Source organism: Canis aureus, chromosome 14, assembly GCF_053574225.1.
Source record: "Canis aureus isolate CA01 chromosome 14, VMU_Caureus_v.1.0, whole genome shotgun sequence".
NCBI classification, from domain to species: Eukaryota; Metazoa; Chordata; class Mammalia; order Carnivora; family Canidae; genus Canis; species Canis aureus.
This window is the reverse complement of record NC_135624.1, coordinates 42277210-42295110: the sequence shown is the minus strand read 5'-3', so window position 1 is coordinate 42295110 and position 17901 is coordinate 42277210. Positions and strand designations below refer to the sequence as shown.

Here is a 17901-nt window from a genome sequence, read left to right as displayed (position 1 = left end):
AATGGGGATCTTTTCATACTATAAGGTCTTCAAAATAATGAACTAGCTACCAAAATGAGGATAAAAGCAACTAGAGAGTCCAGGAAACAGGAAAGTGACAGCAGTTATTATTGGCCCTAGCAGTGAAAGACAAATGAACAAGAGCTACAATATGTATTTACAACTTTAGAGTTTATTAAAGTTCTCTTCCATTTATTATCTTAATAAATCTGCAAGGTCACTAGGCCAAACAGCAATACTAAGCTCAGAGTAGCTGCATAATTTATTAAGCCACAGCTAGAAAGGTTTATTAGCACATTAGAAATGCTCTAACAACAGCCTACTTTATCTTAAACTAAGAGAAAATTTCTGAGAGAGAACTCTGAAGACTTTAACTGTCTTATCTGTCTTACACAAATAAATGGTTAGTATGAAATTAGTATTTAACGATCTACTGGTTTAAAATTATTCAAAGATATAAAAGAAAATGCCCACATATTAGAGAGTTAAAGTAGTCCAAATAAATCACCCATAATTTAAGAAATATTTACCTGTTATAGAAGTAAGGCCCATACAGGTAGCTGCTATGGTCACTCCCAAGACTGCTGCAGTATCCTCCAGCAATATAACATTTGTACTAGGATCTCGACTTTCCATTACTTAATCATTAGGGTAGAGACAAGAAAAGAAACTTTCTCAAATTCTAATTTGATACTATCAGGTAACATTTTAACAAGTATCCACTTAAAATTAAGATATAAATTAAGATTAAAAAATGTATAAGATCCTGATTTTAAAAATCCTGTTCAATGTAAACATAATTTATTGGTTTAAATGTTGACAGTAATTTAAAGTCAAATTACTAAAAAAAATAAAGTCACATTACTTTCTCTAGTTATATAAACATATACAAAAATACTCTAATTCACTTAAGTTAAAATTCAAATATAAAGTATTCATGTTCATATCACACGTTTCTCTTTTTATTTATTTATTTTTCATTTCTCTTTTTAAAAGAGATGATATATAATGTAAGAGACACACAGGGAAGACTTTGAAATATATTTTGTACACCTCTAAAAGGAAAAAGCAATAGTACTGGGCAATTTTCGAAAACAAAGGAGATGAAGTAAGAAACCTATTTTCTAAGATACATACCATACTTATAAAATGACATTCCTTTAGCCCGAGCACTTCTACGAAGTTCATTTACAGCAACAAGAAGTGTTGCTGAAAGAAAAGCATTCATATCAGCAAGAAAAAAACTTTATGCCTCCAAATTTTAAAGATGGCATCTCAAAATAAATAGGAACAACACTTTTAATGCCAGGGTTGTCAATTAAGAAAAGTTCTGTATTAACTGGTCATTATCAAGACTCCAATTATCATCACAATACAAGGAATCCCTATTTCTAAATAATAATAATTTATAGGACGCCTGGATGGCTCCGCGGTTGGGCATCTGCCTTCGTTCGGATCACGGTATGATCCCAGGATCCGGGGTTGAGTCCCACATCGGGCTCCCTCCACGTAGCCTGCTTCTCTCTCTGCCTGTGTTTCTGCCTCTGTGTCTCTCATGAAAAAATAAATAAATCCAAAAAAAAAACAAAAACAAAAAACATAGTAATTTAAGTATCATTACCACAACCTTAATGACCGTAATTTATTGGACAGCAACTAGCTGGCAGGCACCACAAGCACAATCATGTTTGATCCTCCCAACCTTCTGAGGCAGGTAGTATCAGTACCATCTTACAGACTCTCAAAGATGAAGGGAACACTATGCGTAGAAAATGACAATGTACTAGAATAAGTATACTATGAATCTAGCAATGAGTTAGGCAGTTTCCTGCATGAGGTAGCACTTCTCTACTACAGTTGAAACTTGAGGAAACTGAACTATTTTATTGCAAAGAGTCGGCCTTTCATGATTAACACTACTAAAACCTGATTTTTATTAATTTATTCTTTATTTTTTAAAAGACTTTATTTATTTATTTACTTATGAGAGACACAGAGAAAAAGGCAGAGACAGAGGCAGAGGGAGAAGCAGGCTCCATGCAGGGAGCCCGATGTGGGACCCAATCCTGGGACCTCAGGACCACGACCCAAGCTGAAGGCATACACTCAATCATTGAGCCACCCAGGTGTCATTTATTTTTTTTTAAAAAGATTTCAGGGATAGGGAAAAGAAGCAGGCTCCCCACTGAGCAGGGAGCCCAATGTGGGGATCAATCCCGGGACCCTGAGATCATCACCTGAGCTGAAGGTAGTCACTTAACTGACTTGAGCCTCGCGGGCACCCCACTAAAACCAGATTTTTAAAAACTCAGTATATAGTTATGTTTTCACACTCCATTCCGAATGTTCTGAGTGTTATGATTAAGACACTCAAGAACAAAAAAATAGCTTTTCTCTTGCCCCCATCCATTATAGTAATAACCACAGTTCATTATACAAAGAATTTTCTCGCTCAAAGTAGATTTCTATTTCCACAGTTTCTCTTTAATCAGTGGAATTTAGCAATTTATAAAAATGGACTGAATATATATTACTAAATTAAGAATAAAGAGATACTGTAACAGTACATACCTCCTTCGGATGCTAATGATCCCGCTAAAATACAATATGCCTAGAAAATAAGTATTAAAGTGTAAGTTCATATTTTTTAGAGAATCATAATGATTCATGCATAAAGTTTATAATGTTTAAAATGGAAACATAAATTCAAATCCTAGCCAGATAAGGACACAGCTCAAATGAGGGCAATGAGATAGTGTATCTTCATAAAAGGAAAAAAATAAAAGTTAAAAATCTGATAATCATCTCATTTTTTAATACTTAGAAGAGTAATCAATCTATAGAATGTTGTAACATGACCTAAGTTAAATCCATGATATAAAAGATGAAAAAATTAGTTTAAAATTTTTCTCAAGTTCAAAATGGACACAAAACATTTGAAATCTGGAGTGTGGATACCAGGACGCAGTTAGATCCACACTCATACCCACATAATTTCTGGATTTTCTTCAGATGCCCAGTACCAACCCTGGTTCAGAAAGATAAGCAGTTATAAACAGTGATCAATTTGGGAGAGGGGAATTACATCACCCTCCTTGCAGTACCAGGACACACTTGAATTAAATAAAGATTCACAAAAGAAATTTAAACCAAGAGATAACCTCGCAATACAAATTTTTAGAAATTTAAATGAAATTCAAACCAAACATATATAGAATTTTCTGCATTACCTTTTTGGAACCACAGACTTCCCTGAAATAGAAGTTTAGAAATTTCTGAACATAGTCTGATACTCTTATAATTCTGTTAAGGAAACTGAAATGTCCAAAGGCTATGTGATTTGCTTCAGTACATAGATATGATACCAGGGTAAGAACTAGAATATGTTTTTTCCAGTCTCAATTCGAGGCTATCTCCACTGAATCTTACTGCCAACCTAAAGCATAATTAAAAGTTGCTAAACTGCCCAATAACTTTTTTAATCCTCTTTCCTGAAAGGATTTAACACCCAATAAAGGGAAGCCACATATATCAGCCAAAGATTCCAATACCTAATAAACATAGATTAGTCTATGGTACACTGAATCTATGATTTATTAATAATAATCATAGTCTGATGTAACCTCATTTAGTTGCAAAAAGATAAAAGAGCTTCTACAAGCTTTTTTTTCTTCCTTAAATAGGCTCCACACCCAGCACTGGAGCCCAACACAGAGCTTGAGCTTAGGACCCTGAGATCAAGACCTGAGCTGAGATCAGGAGTCAGATGCTTAACTAACTAGCCACCCAGGCACCCCAAGGTTCTACAATCCTTAAAACTTAAACACAATTGAAAATTTAACTAATTTTCATTAACCACTTAGTCTCTGTAAAGTAATACAATACAAATCAGATGAATGATAGACAAATGAGATATCTATAAAGTGGGTGAACCTTTTCAGAATGGAAGAAAAGATGTTAAATGAGATTCATTCCAATTGAGAACAAATTAGATTTTAAGTACTCCCACATCCCAAAATGAGGTGCTGTACCATCTCTTCAGGTACAGAGAATGCCTCAGCCTGGCTTTACAACTCCTCACTCCACACCCACTAACCCATGAGGAAGAGCTAAAGTTAAGGCCAAAAGTGAAGATTTCTTTGGAGAAAGCTATTAAGCTGCTAAGATTGCTCAGAAAGCTGGATGTGGATCCCTAGTGTTTAGAGACTACACTGAACTACATCTAATGCACATGTAAAAATAAATTTATTGGAAAGTCTTACAGATATTGATTGTGTCAACAGAGTAGATGATTATGTTTGGGGGAAAAAAACTGCACTCTCACTGAGAAGGTATTAAAGATGTCTGTTTTAACACACAGAGCCAAACCACAGAATTCTGAGTAGAAGTCTTTTGCAAAGAGATCAACTCCTACTGAGTAGGATTTTGAAAAGAGATCAACTGCCCAAAGATCCTTCTCGAAAATGCAAGGCAACCTCTGCAGAAAGAGTCTGGAACTACACCGTAAGATGCAGAAGCCAAGGGGGGGTGCCACATGACCAATCTGCGCTTGTCAAGAGAGCTAGAGTCAGAGTGGCTACACCGGGTAATCTCCAAGAAGTTTCCATGAGAGAAAAGGACAGCTTTAAGTATCTACAAAGGCCAGAGGAAACCAATGCAAGATGATGCTGGTACCAGTAAAATAGTACTTTTCTGCCTTCAATCCCCACTTCTGATGCTGCCAGAGGCAACTTCAGGAGTAGGAAAGAAGGGCCAAAGCCCTAGATAGGAAAATACAGAAGGTGACCATTCTCTCATCTTCTCATTCCCCCAGTACAGGCTTCCTATTGACATGAGTAGAAAAAAAAAAAAAAAATCTTTAAACTATGACTATCTTGTGGCACTGGATATTTTAATTACTGACAGATTATTCTTGGGACTAAAAATGAACAGAGATCTTCTTGTTCAATATAACGAGAAATTAATGAAACTGTCCAAGATTTTAACCAAGGAGTCAGTACTTAATGACTGTAGCTACAGAGCTACTCTTTTTCTTTTTTTAAAGATATTATTTTAAAGTAATCTCTAAAACCAACGTGGGGCTTGAAATCACAACCCTGAGATCAACCAACTGGATTGTCCAGGTGCCCCTGTACCTACAGAGATACCCTTGTTCAAGATCACTGAATCATATGCATCTAGAGATCATGTCTAGTCATGTTCTAAAACGCACAACTTAATTCTCTGACATTTATCTACAATAAAGGCAATTTCTATTCCCAACATCAAAAAACAAAACAAAACAAAACAAAAAAACGCACAACTACAGGTACATAACCCTGTATTACAGTAAAAAAGGTATGTTAGTCCCCTTCTTTAAAATCAGTATGACAAAGACATTTACTGTACTTAAATCACTATCTTATATTATGTGAAAACTGAGGGGGAAAAAGAAAGATTACCCATAGAAGGGATTCCATTGGTTGAGGATTAAGCAATCCCATGATTCCGTGGTACCAAGATAATCCTGCACCCATCATGAAAATACCAACACCACTAATTAGTGAAGCAATATAGCGCATATTTGAAAATCCGTACCTGAAAAATAAAGATAATACAGTTTACAGGAAATACAAATTGTTTTAAAATACACGTTGAATAAGTCAATGAAAAAGAAAACCAAAAACTTACAATATAAAAATTGTTATGCTTTTATATTTAAGTAAAATGCAAGTGCCAAACTTTAATCAGAAAATCATAAAGTGAAAAAACTGCAAGATCTTTGAAAATATATATAAAAACAAAGTGATATGACTGAACTCAGGTATTTTTTAATCCCTTTTCCATATAGTCTGTTTTGATTAAATAGAGGCAATTTGCTATTATGTACCACAAATATGGATAAAATTAATCTTTTTAAAATGCATTCAGATGTTTAATGAAGAGGTTGGCATTTAAATTTTCCTGTAATGCAGCTTTTAACTGAATATTTGGTCTTCTTGAACTGACAATCAGTGATTTCGATTACCTATAATGTGATGTTGGATACTTGGGGCTGGTTCTGAATAGTTTAGCATACAGCAACTAACTACCATTATTAGGACTATGAGCTTCAGTTTTCTGGGTGCTTTTATGGCAATAAAAAAAAACACTTATTTTTTTAAGAATCTTGGTCACTGTGTATTATTTTGTATTATTGTACATATCAATAAAACACTGAGTTTTAAGCAGCTCAAAACACGACATACTATACGAGAAAAGGAATCACACATTAATAAAAATATTTCCTGGGAAATTTACTCCCAAAGCCAAACTCTATGGCACCCTTCTGGCAGATGCAAATTTAAACAATAGATCTTAATTAAAACTGTTCTTTCATTATTTATGCAAATATGTAGTGATCTTGCCATGGGGAATTCTCAGTTTATAGATGTGACCATGCTTTATCAGCTTTATTTAGAAAATTTACTTTTTCTAAATTTACCCCAACTACTGTAAGATATATATATTTCTTTCAGTTAAAGTAATTTAAGATCTAAATTAAGTGCTATTACTTTCCTTCTATGTGTGTTCAAAAAACTGTAGGGTTCTTACTAAAAATTTTTAACTATGTAGATCTTCACTGTCCCATATTAGTCATCAGCCACATAACGCTATTTAAATTCAAATTAATTAAAACAATAAAAATTTAAATGTAACTCTTCACACATTTCATATGCTTAATAGCCACATGTAGCTACTATCATACTGGACAGATATAAAATATTTCTATCACTGTAGAAAATTCTATTGAGCAGCATTAAAGTAGATTGTTGAAAATAACAAAAATCTCCACAACCTAAAATTGTAAAATTTTATCCTGTTTTTAAAATTCTGGTGTATAAAACTGGCGCAGCGGTTTAGCGCCACCTGCAGCCCAGGGCATGATCCTGGAGACCCTGGATCGAGTCCCACATCAGGCTCTCTGTATGATGCCTGCTTCTCCCTCTGCCTGTGTCTCTGCCTCTCTGTCTCTATGAATAAATAAATTAAAAAAAAAAATCTTTAAAGAAAAAATATTTTAACAATGTGTAATTAGTAGATAAGAAAGCTAGCTGTTCTCAATAACTGCTTGTTGATATTTCTAGGATATTAAAAATACAGTATTATTTATAAGAAAAAATAGTCTCTTGGTTTTGAGTAACAAAAGGCATTTATACAAAGCACAGAGGTAGGGGATCTCCAGGTGGCTCAGCGGTTTAGCGCCTGCCTTCGGCCCAGGGCGTGATCCTGGAGTCCCGGATTCGAGTCCCACATCGGGTTCCCTGCAAGGAGCCTGCTTCTCCCTCTTTGTCTCTGCCTCTCTCCTCTGTCATGAATAAATAAATAAAATCTTAAAAAAAAAAACAAAAAACAACAACAAACCAAGTACAGAGGTAGATTCCTTTACAGAAATAAGTGTTTTTTTGCCTTAAGACTGATAAAATCTTATTATTGAAGCTTGTTAAATAAATGATACATGTGGAATTCAAAAGTATTAGCTGGTTATGTTAGTAAAAGGAAAAAACTATCAAATAACTGATGTAACTCAAAATAATATATTCTAAAAATGATACTCATTTTACAAATAATTTTGAAATGTTAACAGGATACTATTTCCAAATCACAAAAGGATTAAAATACATTAAATATGAATTTAATAAAAGTTATCACTAAAATTTCAGATTCAGTGCCTGTTAGTCTAAATGTGGAATGTTTCCTTTAACCAAATAAAATAGAACTCTAAGACCAAAATATGTGCTTTGTTATTAATTCTCAAATATGAAAAGGACAAGATCTCTATGCTGTTACAAAGCATAAAAATAATTTTAAAACATGAGTTTCAAATTATATCTTGAATTTATTTGGACACGGTGGATGAGTCTTACATTTTAGATACTATAGTGAAAGAAATGACCAAATCTTTAATACAAAATTGCAGGTATATAAGCTGCAGGAGACTTCTAAAATTCAACTGCTTTTATTTCAATAACTTGCTGCCAAAAAATAAAATTAAATAAAAATAAAATAAAGGCAATGTCCTTACGGATGAGTTGGATCTGGTGTTTGAACAGACTTACTGATGCCCACTGCTAATAAACCCTATGGACAAGAAGAAAAAGGGGTAAATAATTGTTAGCAAGATGGAGAGTACAGTGTGGTAAAACCAATCTGGATTGTGCAATCTGACAAGGGCAAAGAAACTACATGCACATACATAATAGCCCAGCAAAGCAATTCTGGTTTATAGCCCTTACCTTACAGACATAAAGATGAACCCAAAGGAGTTCAAAATGCCATTGTTTATAAAGATGAAAAATGTGAAAGCCAATCTAAAAATCCATCAGTAAGGAATGGCAAAATAAATGATGGTACTGCCAAACCATAAGTTACTTCTACCATAGTTTAATAGAATGGGGTTGAGATAGAACTTTCTGTACTGACTTGGTAAAAGCTCCTAGACATACTATTAAATATTAAAGTGAAAGAGAAAAAAATCAAGTTTAGGAACAGTGTGTTAAGTACAAAAAAACTTGTATGTCATTTTTGTAGACAACATATAATATAAAGCACAGGAAAGTTCTAGAAGGATACACATTCAACTGTTTATATCTGTGAGAAGAGAAGTAGCATTAGTCTATTTGTTTTTTACAGGAAAAGTGACTTGTATAGCTGTACAAATCAAAGTAAAAAATTTGAATAGTATAACTTCAAAGCCATGCACTAGAAGTAGATGTATCAATATACACAGAGTAGTGATTATCTGGGGTGCAGGAGGGGAGAATAAAGATGTAGGGCTAATAATTACAACTAATATTTTTATTTCTTTAAAAAAACAAAAACGGGAGGCGCCTGGGTGGCTCAGTCTGTTAAGTGTCTGGCTTCGACTCAACTCATGATCCCAGGGTCCTGGCATCCACATTACATGGGGTTCCCTACTCAGGGGGAGCCTGCTTCTCCCTGTCCCTTTGCCCCTTCCCCTGCTTGTGCGCTTTCTCTCTCTGTCAAATACATAAAATCGTATAAAAAGTAAAAATAAATAAATAAAAACGTAAAGTAGATACGGCAAAACTATGAACATGTCTTTAATCGTGGTTACCACCTTTCTCTCCTTTCTTCCTTCCTCCCTGGACTTCATCTTTTCTTCTTGCCTTTCTTTCATTTATTTGATTTTCAATCGCATTTTTTGTTAAAAAGAGCTATCCAATGGAAATTCCTGATATTACTATGCTAAGTCTTTTCTATTCTAGTTTGATGTGAATTTGGATATCTAAAAATAGATTACCTTTAAAAACACAATTGATGATTTTTTGATTAATCAAAACCCCCCAAAAAGAAAGCAAATTAAGATAGAACATAGAATTCTTTTAAACTGTAAATTAAATCGAAATATTAATTCACACTATTTGTGTGTGTGTGTGTGTATACACACACACACACACACACGCATGCAATTATCATGTTTACAAAATAGCCAATGGGCATTCAATTATTTTTAAAATCAATATTCAGGTTGGCCATGCAATGAAGTGTAGGATATCAAGTTTTTCATAAACTCAATATGGACCAAATTTATTAGTTTTTCCTATAAAAATAAATTATCACACACCATCCCTAATCCTGTGCCCCCCACTTCCCCTAGAGGTAGGGTAGCATGAATTAGGTTTGATATGTATCCTTCCAGACCTTTTTCTGCACAATTACAATGCGTGTGTGTATACATATATAAATATACATGCTGATATATCTATCAGATATGTAAATATAACCTACATCTGCTTGGTTTGCAGCATAATGAATATTAATATCTACTGGCTAAGAAGATTATAAATGCTTCCCCCTCCAAGATTATCCTTCCCTTTTTTGATTTTTCCTTCAGTATCATACTACCATGCAACTCCTTAAATGTCACCTTGGAATCTTTCCAGTTGTTCTGACCTCCTTACAGAAGACAGAGTGAAGACTGTCTTCTTCAAAACACTATATTGTAAATTCAGGTGCTCGATAAATTCATACCAATTAATATTAAGGATGTGCTGTATGTTATTTAGAAGAAAAGTCTTTAAAAAAAGGACTGTCACAGAAATTGTAAACCTAGATATCACTAGAGGCACAGGCCTAAATTTAAAACTTGAGGTATTTTTGTCTCTCAAAAGGTAAAGAAAAAAATACTATAGTTATAAAAATTTACAAAAATTAATTTTTCAATAACTGGAAGTTTGTACCTTTTGACCACCTTCTCCCCATTTCACCCACCCCCACTTACTCCTTGTCTCTGGCAACCACCAATCTATTTTCTATATCCATAAGTTTGGAGTATTTTTGTTTTAGTCCACATATAAGTGAGATCAATTGGGATCTATCTTTGTCTGACTTTTCACTTAGCATAATGCCCTCAAGGTCACAAATGACAAGATTTCCTTCTTTTTTTTTTTCTAATGGCTAAATAATATTCGTGTGTGTGTGTGTGTGTGTGTGTGTGTGTCTGTACACACACATACATACCACATTTTCTTTATCCATTCATCTATTGAAATGGAATTTAGGTTGTTTCCAAGTCTCGGCTGCTATAAATAATGCTGCACTGAACATGAGGGTGCAGACAGCTTTCTTTAAGATTAGAACTCCAGAAGTGGAACTGCTGGCTCATATGGTAGTTCTATTTCTTTTACGAACCTCTGTACTATTTTTCATAGTACCTGCACCAATTTACGTTCGCATCAACAGTGCACGCACATGGGTTTCCTTCTCTCTACATGCTCATCAAAAGTTATTATTTCTTGTCTTTTTGATAACAGGTCTTCTAACTGGTGTGAGGTGATAGCTCACTGTGGTTCTGATTTGCATTTCCCTGATGATTAGGGACGTTGAGCACCTTTTCATATACTTCCTGGGCTATTTGAACGTCTTAGTTGGAAAAATATTCGGATCCTTTGCTCATTTTTTAAATCAGATAGGTTTTTTTCTGCTATTGAGTTGTAGGAGCTCTTTAGAATTTTCAGAAATATTATTATATGTCTAAAATAGTTTTGTTTTTGTTTTTAGAAGAGAGGGAGTGGGGTGCATGAGCAGGGTCAGGGAGGGGCAGCTGGAGAGGGAGAAGGAGGAGAAAGGAACCTCAAGTAGGGTCCACACGCAGCACAGAACTCAATGCGTGGGACTCGATCTCACAACCCTGAGATCATGACCTGAGCCAAAATCAAGAGGTGGATGCCTAATTGACTGAGCTACCCAAGTGTCCCAAAATAGTTTTCAAAAGAACATAAGAAATACAATTTCCATTTACTCAGTAAGGCCCAGTTGAAATCTTTTTAATCAAAGCCTTTCTGACACTCGCAACAAGAAAAACGCTTCACCAAGGATTCTCAAAGCAGGGGCACCTGGGTGGCTCCATGGCTGAGCATCTGCCTTCGGCTCAGGGCGTGATCTCAGGGTCCTGGGACTGAGTCCAACATCTTCTCCCTCTACTTATGTCTCTGCCTTTCTCTGTATGTCTCTCATGAATAAATAAAATCTTTTAAAAAAATAAAAGGATTCTCAAAGCACCAATACCACATGATTTCAGGTTTATTTACCTCTGTTACACTCCATCTATTACTGAAAGTATTTGTTTTTCTAATTAGAATACTAACACATTCTCATTGTAAAGAAACCAAATAGGACAGGAGAGGAAATCATTTAAGAGTCTGATGGATATTTCAGACTATCTTTATATACACTCGTATATAGTTGTTAATGTTGCTTTTGTGAATATATTTGTGCCAGATTTCAGGGAAGAGTGTGCATGTGCTTAAAAAGCTGATCACAATCTATATCATGTCTTTTGCACTTTATATTATGGAAACTGTCAACATACAGAGAGATGGATAAAGCATTTCTTAAACACCCAATAGAACATTTCAATAAACCCAACTCATCCATTACTCAGCTTCAATAATTACAAATACATAACCACATCTGTCTTCTCTATTCCATACCCATTCCCCCCATGAATATTTTGAAGTAAATTCTAAGCATCACACCATTTCATCTTTAAATATTTTATCTGAATGACTAAAACTCTAAGGCATTTTAGAAATTGAGACACCAGACCATCATACTTTAAAATTTTAATACTAATTCCTTAACATTTTAAAATATATACTCAGTAATCACATTTCCACATATGGAAATTTTAAGTTTGAGATAAAATTCACACACAAAGCAAGAATCCTAAATATAAAAAGCTCTTTAAGCTTTGACAAATCAACACCCTTGTAACATATATTCCCATTAAGACACAGAATTTTTCCAATTACCTCAAAAAGTTCTCTTGTGCCTCTTTTCAGTTATCTTTCCCAACATCAGAAGGAATCATTTGCTTAATTTTTAAAATTGTTTTAATTTTACTTCTTGTATAGTTAATAGTGTTATATTAGTTTCAGGTGTACAATACAGTGAGTCACCTCTTCCATACAATACCCAGTGCTCATCATGACAAGTGCCCTCCTTAATCCCCATCACTTATCTATCCAGTGCCACAAACCTCCCTTCTGGTGACCATCAGTTTGTTCTCCAGAGTGAGGAGTTTCTTGGCTTGAGTCTTTTTCCCCCACTTTGCTCATTTGTTTCTCAAATTCTACGTATGAAATCACAGGATATTTGTCTTTCTCTGACTCTGCTTATTAGCATTATACTCTCTAGCTGCAATCATGTTGCAAATGGTAAGATTTCAATCTCTTTTATGGCAGATACATATACACTACATCTTAGTCATTCATCTACTGATGGACACTTGGGCTACCTCCATAATTTGGCTCTTGTAAATAATGCTGCCATAAACAGAGGGGTGCATGCATCCCACTGAATTAGTGTTCTTGTATTTTTTGGATAATACCCAGTAGTGTGACTACTGGATTATAAGGTAGTTCCATTTTTAACTTTTTGAGGAACCTCCATACTGTTTTCCATAGTGGCTGACTGCACTAGTTTGCATTCCCACCAATAGTGCATGAGCATTCCTTTTTCTCCACATCCTTGCCAACACTTGCATTTGTGTTTTTAATTTTAGCCATTCTGACAGGTTTGAGGTAATACCTCATTGTAGTTTTGATCTGTATTTCCCTGATGAGGAGTGATGCTGAGCATCTTTTCATGTCTCTGTTGACCATCTGCATGTCTTCTTTGGAGAAATATCTGATTATGTCTTCTGCTCATTTTTCAATTGGATTATTTGTTTTAAGGGTACTGAGCTTTATCAATTCTTTATATATTTTGGAGGCTAGTCCTTTATCAGATATGTCATTTGCAAATATCTTCTCCCACTGAACGGGCTGCCTTTCTAGTTTTGTTGACTGTTTCCTTCACACTGCACAGCTTTTATTTTGATGTAGACCCAATACTTTATTTTTGCTTTTATTTCTCTTGTCTCAGGACACATATCAAGAAAAATACTGCTATGGCCGATGTCAGATAAATTATTATCTCTGCTCTCTTCCAGATTTTTATGGTTTCAGGTCTCACATTTAGGTCTTTAACACATTTTGAGTTTATTTTTGTGTACAATGTTAAGAAGGTTGTCTAGTTTCATTCTTTTGCATGTAACTGTCCAGTTTCCCCACACCATTTATGGAAGATACTGTCTTTTCCCCATTGGATATTCTTTCCTGCTCTGTCAAAGATTAGTTGACCATATCATTGTGGGCCCATTTCTGGGTTCTCTACTCTGTTCCATTGATCTACATGTCTATTTTTGTGCCAATCCCATACTGTCTTGATTAATATGGCTTTGTAATATAACTTAAGGCCTGGAATTGTGATACCACCAGCTTAGATTTTCTTTTTCCAGATTGTTTTGGCTACTCTGTGTCTTTTGTGGGTCCATACAAATTTTAGGATTGTTTGTTCTAGCTCTGTGAAAAGTGTTGGTATTTTGACAGGGATTCCATTATATCTGTAGATTGCTTTGAGTAATATAGACATTTTAACAATATTTGTTCTTCAAATCTGTGAGCATGGAATGTCTTTGTCTTCCATTCTTGTTAAGTTCTTAAAGCATAACAATCTGCTTTAAAATACTATGATTAGGGTTTCCAAGTGTGGAGCCTGCTTGAGATACTCTCTCTCCACCTGCCCTCCTACCTACCCCACTCACCCCATTTTCTCTCTCTAAAAAAAATTATAAAAATAAAGATCTTTGATTTTAAAAATAATAAAATACTATGATCAAATTTCTATGTACTTTATCATTCAAAAATTTTTAAAAACTTTCATTTTACTCAAGCCAACTATAGGAATCGTGGTTTTTAAACAGGTCAACTTTTAGACTAAAGCCTTAAAACATTAACTTGAAAATTAGTAAGAAAAAAACCTTTACCCCTTACCTGATTACAAGTATCAGATAAAGAGTGTATAGCTTCAGAGAACATACTTGCTGAACCCGTATAAATCCAGGCAAGAAATTTAAAGAAGCAGTTTAATCCATTTCTAGGAGAGAAAGAAAACAATTTAGCATAGGTTTTGATAAAAATTTCCACCAAAAGCTTATTTGAGTATATAAGCCTCTATACTAGATTCTGTTCAAAGTAAATTAAAAAGAATATCTAGCCTTCAAGATTTTATTATATTTTAGATACCAAGAATACAAATTTGAAAAGTACAGATTATATCATTAAATATTCAAATGAAGAAACATGATATGTGTAAACAAATTACTGAAGTGTATTCTGAGAACTGATGAGGAGAGACTGTTTTGTATTTGGACAAAATAAAGTTAGAAAGGAAATTAAGTGTCTCAGGTAGGTTAAAGAGGATTTGCACACTTGATACTGTCCAGCACACCAGTATCAAAAACCAAGACTTTAGTGAAAGTCTGTCTACTTAAGCAGGCCAGATATGAAGGTGTCAGATGCCAGAGGTAAAGACAAATCTAGACCAAACAGCCCCAGAGTCATACTAGAAGATAATAGATGCTAAAAATAAACGCAGTTAGCTCTAAGGAAGCTAGCTGTTCAGATTCCAACAGTAATGACCGATACAGTTTATCTCGGGCACTACATTTAGTCACTTACCATGTTTTATTATAATGCTATTATATAAATAATATCCTAATTCTCTAAATAAGGAAACTATATAACCCCCTCCAGCTACTCTTTCCCTCTTTTCCATTTCAGATAATTTCTTGAAGGAATTCTATCTCTCTTGCTGTCTCAGTTTTCCACATCTTGCACTAAGTCTTCAATCCATTTAACAATCAATGGCTTATGCCTCAGATATACCTCATTAGATTATTCTTACCAACAACTGTTTCTTGCTACTAAATTCCTGAAAACATTTTAGTATTTTTCTTAATCTTGCAGAAGCGTATGCCACTATTTTCTTAAAAGACGATCTTCCTTGGCATCCATGATATCCTTGGTTTTCTTCCTAGTTCTTGGTTTGCTCTCCTTTCTTTCCTGCTCCTTTCTCTTCCTGGGTCTACTCTGCAGGTTCCTTTCCGGCACCCATTTCACAGATGTTAGCATGCCTCAACGTTTTCTTCTGAAGGATTTTTCTTCCTCACACTTCATACACATGCTCCAGGTGGTCTTAACTACTCCTATGGCTTTAATTATCATCTATATATTAATAACTCTCAACTCTAAATCTCTAATCCCACTCTTCTTTGTGAACATCAGACCAACACGTAATATCAATGATTAAGTACCTATTATGTCCTGAGTATTATGCTAAGCAGCTTACACATATTCACACATTCTTCCAATGAAGAAAGCTTTAATTACTAACCTCACTTTAAGAATTAATGCTGTTGATCACTCCACCTGATGCCCTAGAGATCACTCAAATTAAAAAATAAACTCATCATTTCCTTTGCTGCCATCCTGCCCCTCCTTCAAGTGCTCCTCCTCTCAGTGATGACGCCATATCTATCCAATTGTCCAAACCAGAAACCTGGGCACCATTCTTGACCATACTTCTAAATGCATTTTGGACCTAAATAGGTCTTCCCATCCCTACCTTCATTATCTTAATTTAGTGCATCATCATCTCTTCTCTGCATCACTGTACATGACTTCTGTCAGTCTAGTGCCCCTCCAATCCTTAAAGATGAGAGTTATGTATTCTATCCTTGTATTTCAAGACCTTACCACAATTCGTGACACGTCATATACATATATATACACACATATATATATATCAGACACAAAGATACAAACTAATGAATTATGAAATTAATACTTTAAACATCCTAAAATAGATTAGTCAGCCAAAGATAAAATAGGAATCAAGAAGACAGAAGGAAAAAGAGGCACAAATATCAATTATGTTCTTCCAAGGTAAGTGGGGAAAAACAAGAATGTAAATATTCTTCAGTAGTTATGAACCAGGTTGGTTTAGTTACTCAAAAAATGATCTCAGCCAATTCACCATTTTAAAAAAGACTTCTGGGCAGCCCCGGTGGCGCAGAGGTTTGGCTCCACCTGCAGCCTGGGGTGTGATCCTGGAGACCCGGGACCAAGTCCCACATCGGGCTCCCTGCGTGGAGCCTGCTTCTCCCTCTCCTTCTGCCTGTGTCCCTGCCTCTCTCTGTGTCTATGAATAAATAAATAAAATCTTTAAAAAAAAAAAAAAAAAAAAGACTTCTATCAACTCCAATGAAAATAAAAGAATTCCAGAGAGCAACTATTCTTAGATCTTAACCACAAAAATAGACCCAGCACAAGGATGGGTATTTATCTGGACTCTTGCTTCAACACTTGACGGACAATAATTAACAAAGGCTCATTCAACTTACTTCTATAACAACATGAACTTCTAATTCTTTTTTTTTTTTTTTTTTTGAACTTCTAATTCTTAACCTAGATACCAAGTAATAAATTTTTACCTTCAGGGATGTACATATTAAAAATATTTTTTAAAAATTTAAATGATACTTACATGCAAATAGCAACCATCACCACTTTTCCTGGACCTTTAAAAAAAACTGATGTCGTTCTGGACCGTGGCTATAAAAACAAACATACACACAAAATCTCTAAGATTTCCCAGAAAAACAGTTTAGTGCTTATAAGTGACCCTGACACACCAGATAATATCTCCTCTATCAAATCCTAAAAACTAGATTTATTTACTTCTTTTGCTCTAGAATCTCTACTCTAAAAAGTGACAAGATTGAAACTGAGAATACATATGGGTCCTTTTCCAAAACCTTAATTGCTTTTGTTTCCTTGGAAGTAATTTCTTGCATATTGCCAGAAAAGATCTGAGTTGGTTACACAGAAACTAGGGATAAAGTGATTAAAATGTATTGAACTAAAATCAATATACTCTAAAATTTTTCCATTTCTTGAGCAACTTAACTATTTTAAACAAGGAATAACTATAGCCAAGTTTGCTTCTCTAATTTAACTCTTTACCAAAGACCTCAAGTAGTGGTTTCATTCCAAAAGAGACCAAAACAAACAAGGCAACAAATATTTTTGAGTTAAATGTAGTTTTGCCGTTCCTTTAATGTACACTTTCTGAGTTTTTTTTTTTCCTGCTCTTTCCTCTCCCTGGAATGCTATCACCATCTTCTACCACAATTTGTCCAGGTTTTATCCATTCTAGTCCATGTTAAGCCAACTGGCACTTTTCTATGTAAAACCTTCCTTGGTCTGTCAGAATAAATTCTCTGCTGCACATTTATTACCGAGCTTTACATTTCTATTAAAGCACTTCACATATTCTGCTTATGTCATTTACTCAAGAAATATTTACTGTGCAACTACTGGCACAATTCTAGTTGCTGGGACCTAACAGTAAACAAAACAAGAGTCCTGCCTTCACTGATGTCACAGTCTAGTCCAGGAAGATAGAAATGAATCTGTAAACAAATATATAACATAACAGTGAACATAATAAAATAAACAGAACGGAGAGGAT

General features: G+C 34.6%; 1 protein-coding gene across 4 annotated transcripts in view; it reads right to left on the bottom strand.

The window, feature by feature from the left end:
* The window catches only part of SLC30A9 (solute carrier family 30 member 9), an 80766-nt gene that overhangs the window by 19455 nt on the left and 43410 nt on the right, over positions 1–17901 (bottom strand). For 3 of the 4 annotated variants that reach the window (XM_077847869.1, XM_077847871.1, XM_077847868.1), the window contains 7 exons: positions 16915–16982; positions 14361–14463; positions 8045–8100; positions 5442–5577; positions 2572–2611; positions 1138–1209; positions 531–638 (listed from right to left, as the gene is read on the bottom strand). In XM_077847869.1, the coding sequence (XP_077703995.1) occupies positions 531–638; positions 1138–1209; positions 2572–2611; positions 5442–5577; positions 8045–8100; positions 14361–14463; positions 16915–16982 (583 nt within the window). The remainder of the gene's footprint in view (positions 1–530; positions 639–1137; positions 1210–2571; positions 2612–5441; positions 5578–8044; positions 8101–14360; positions 14464–16914; positions 16983–17901) is intronic. The other variant, XM_077847870.1, reaches the window with a different exon arrangement.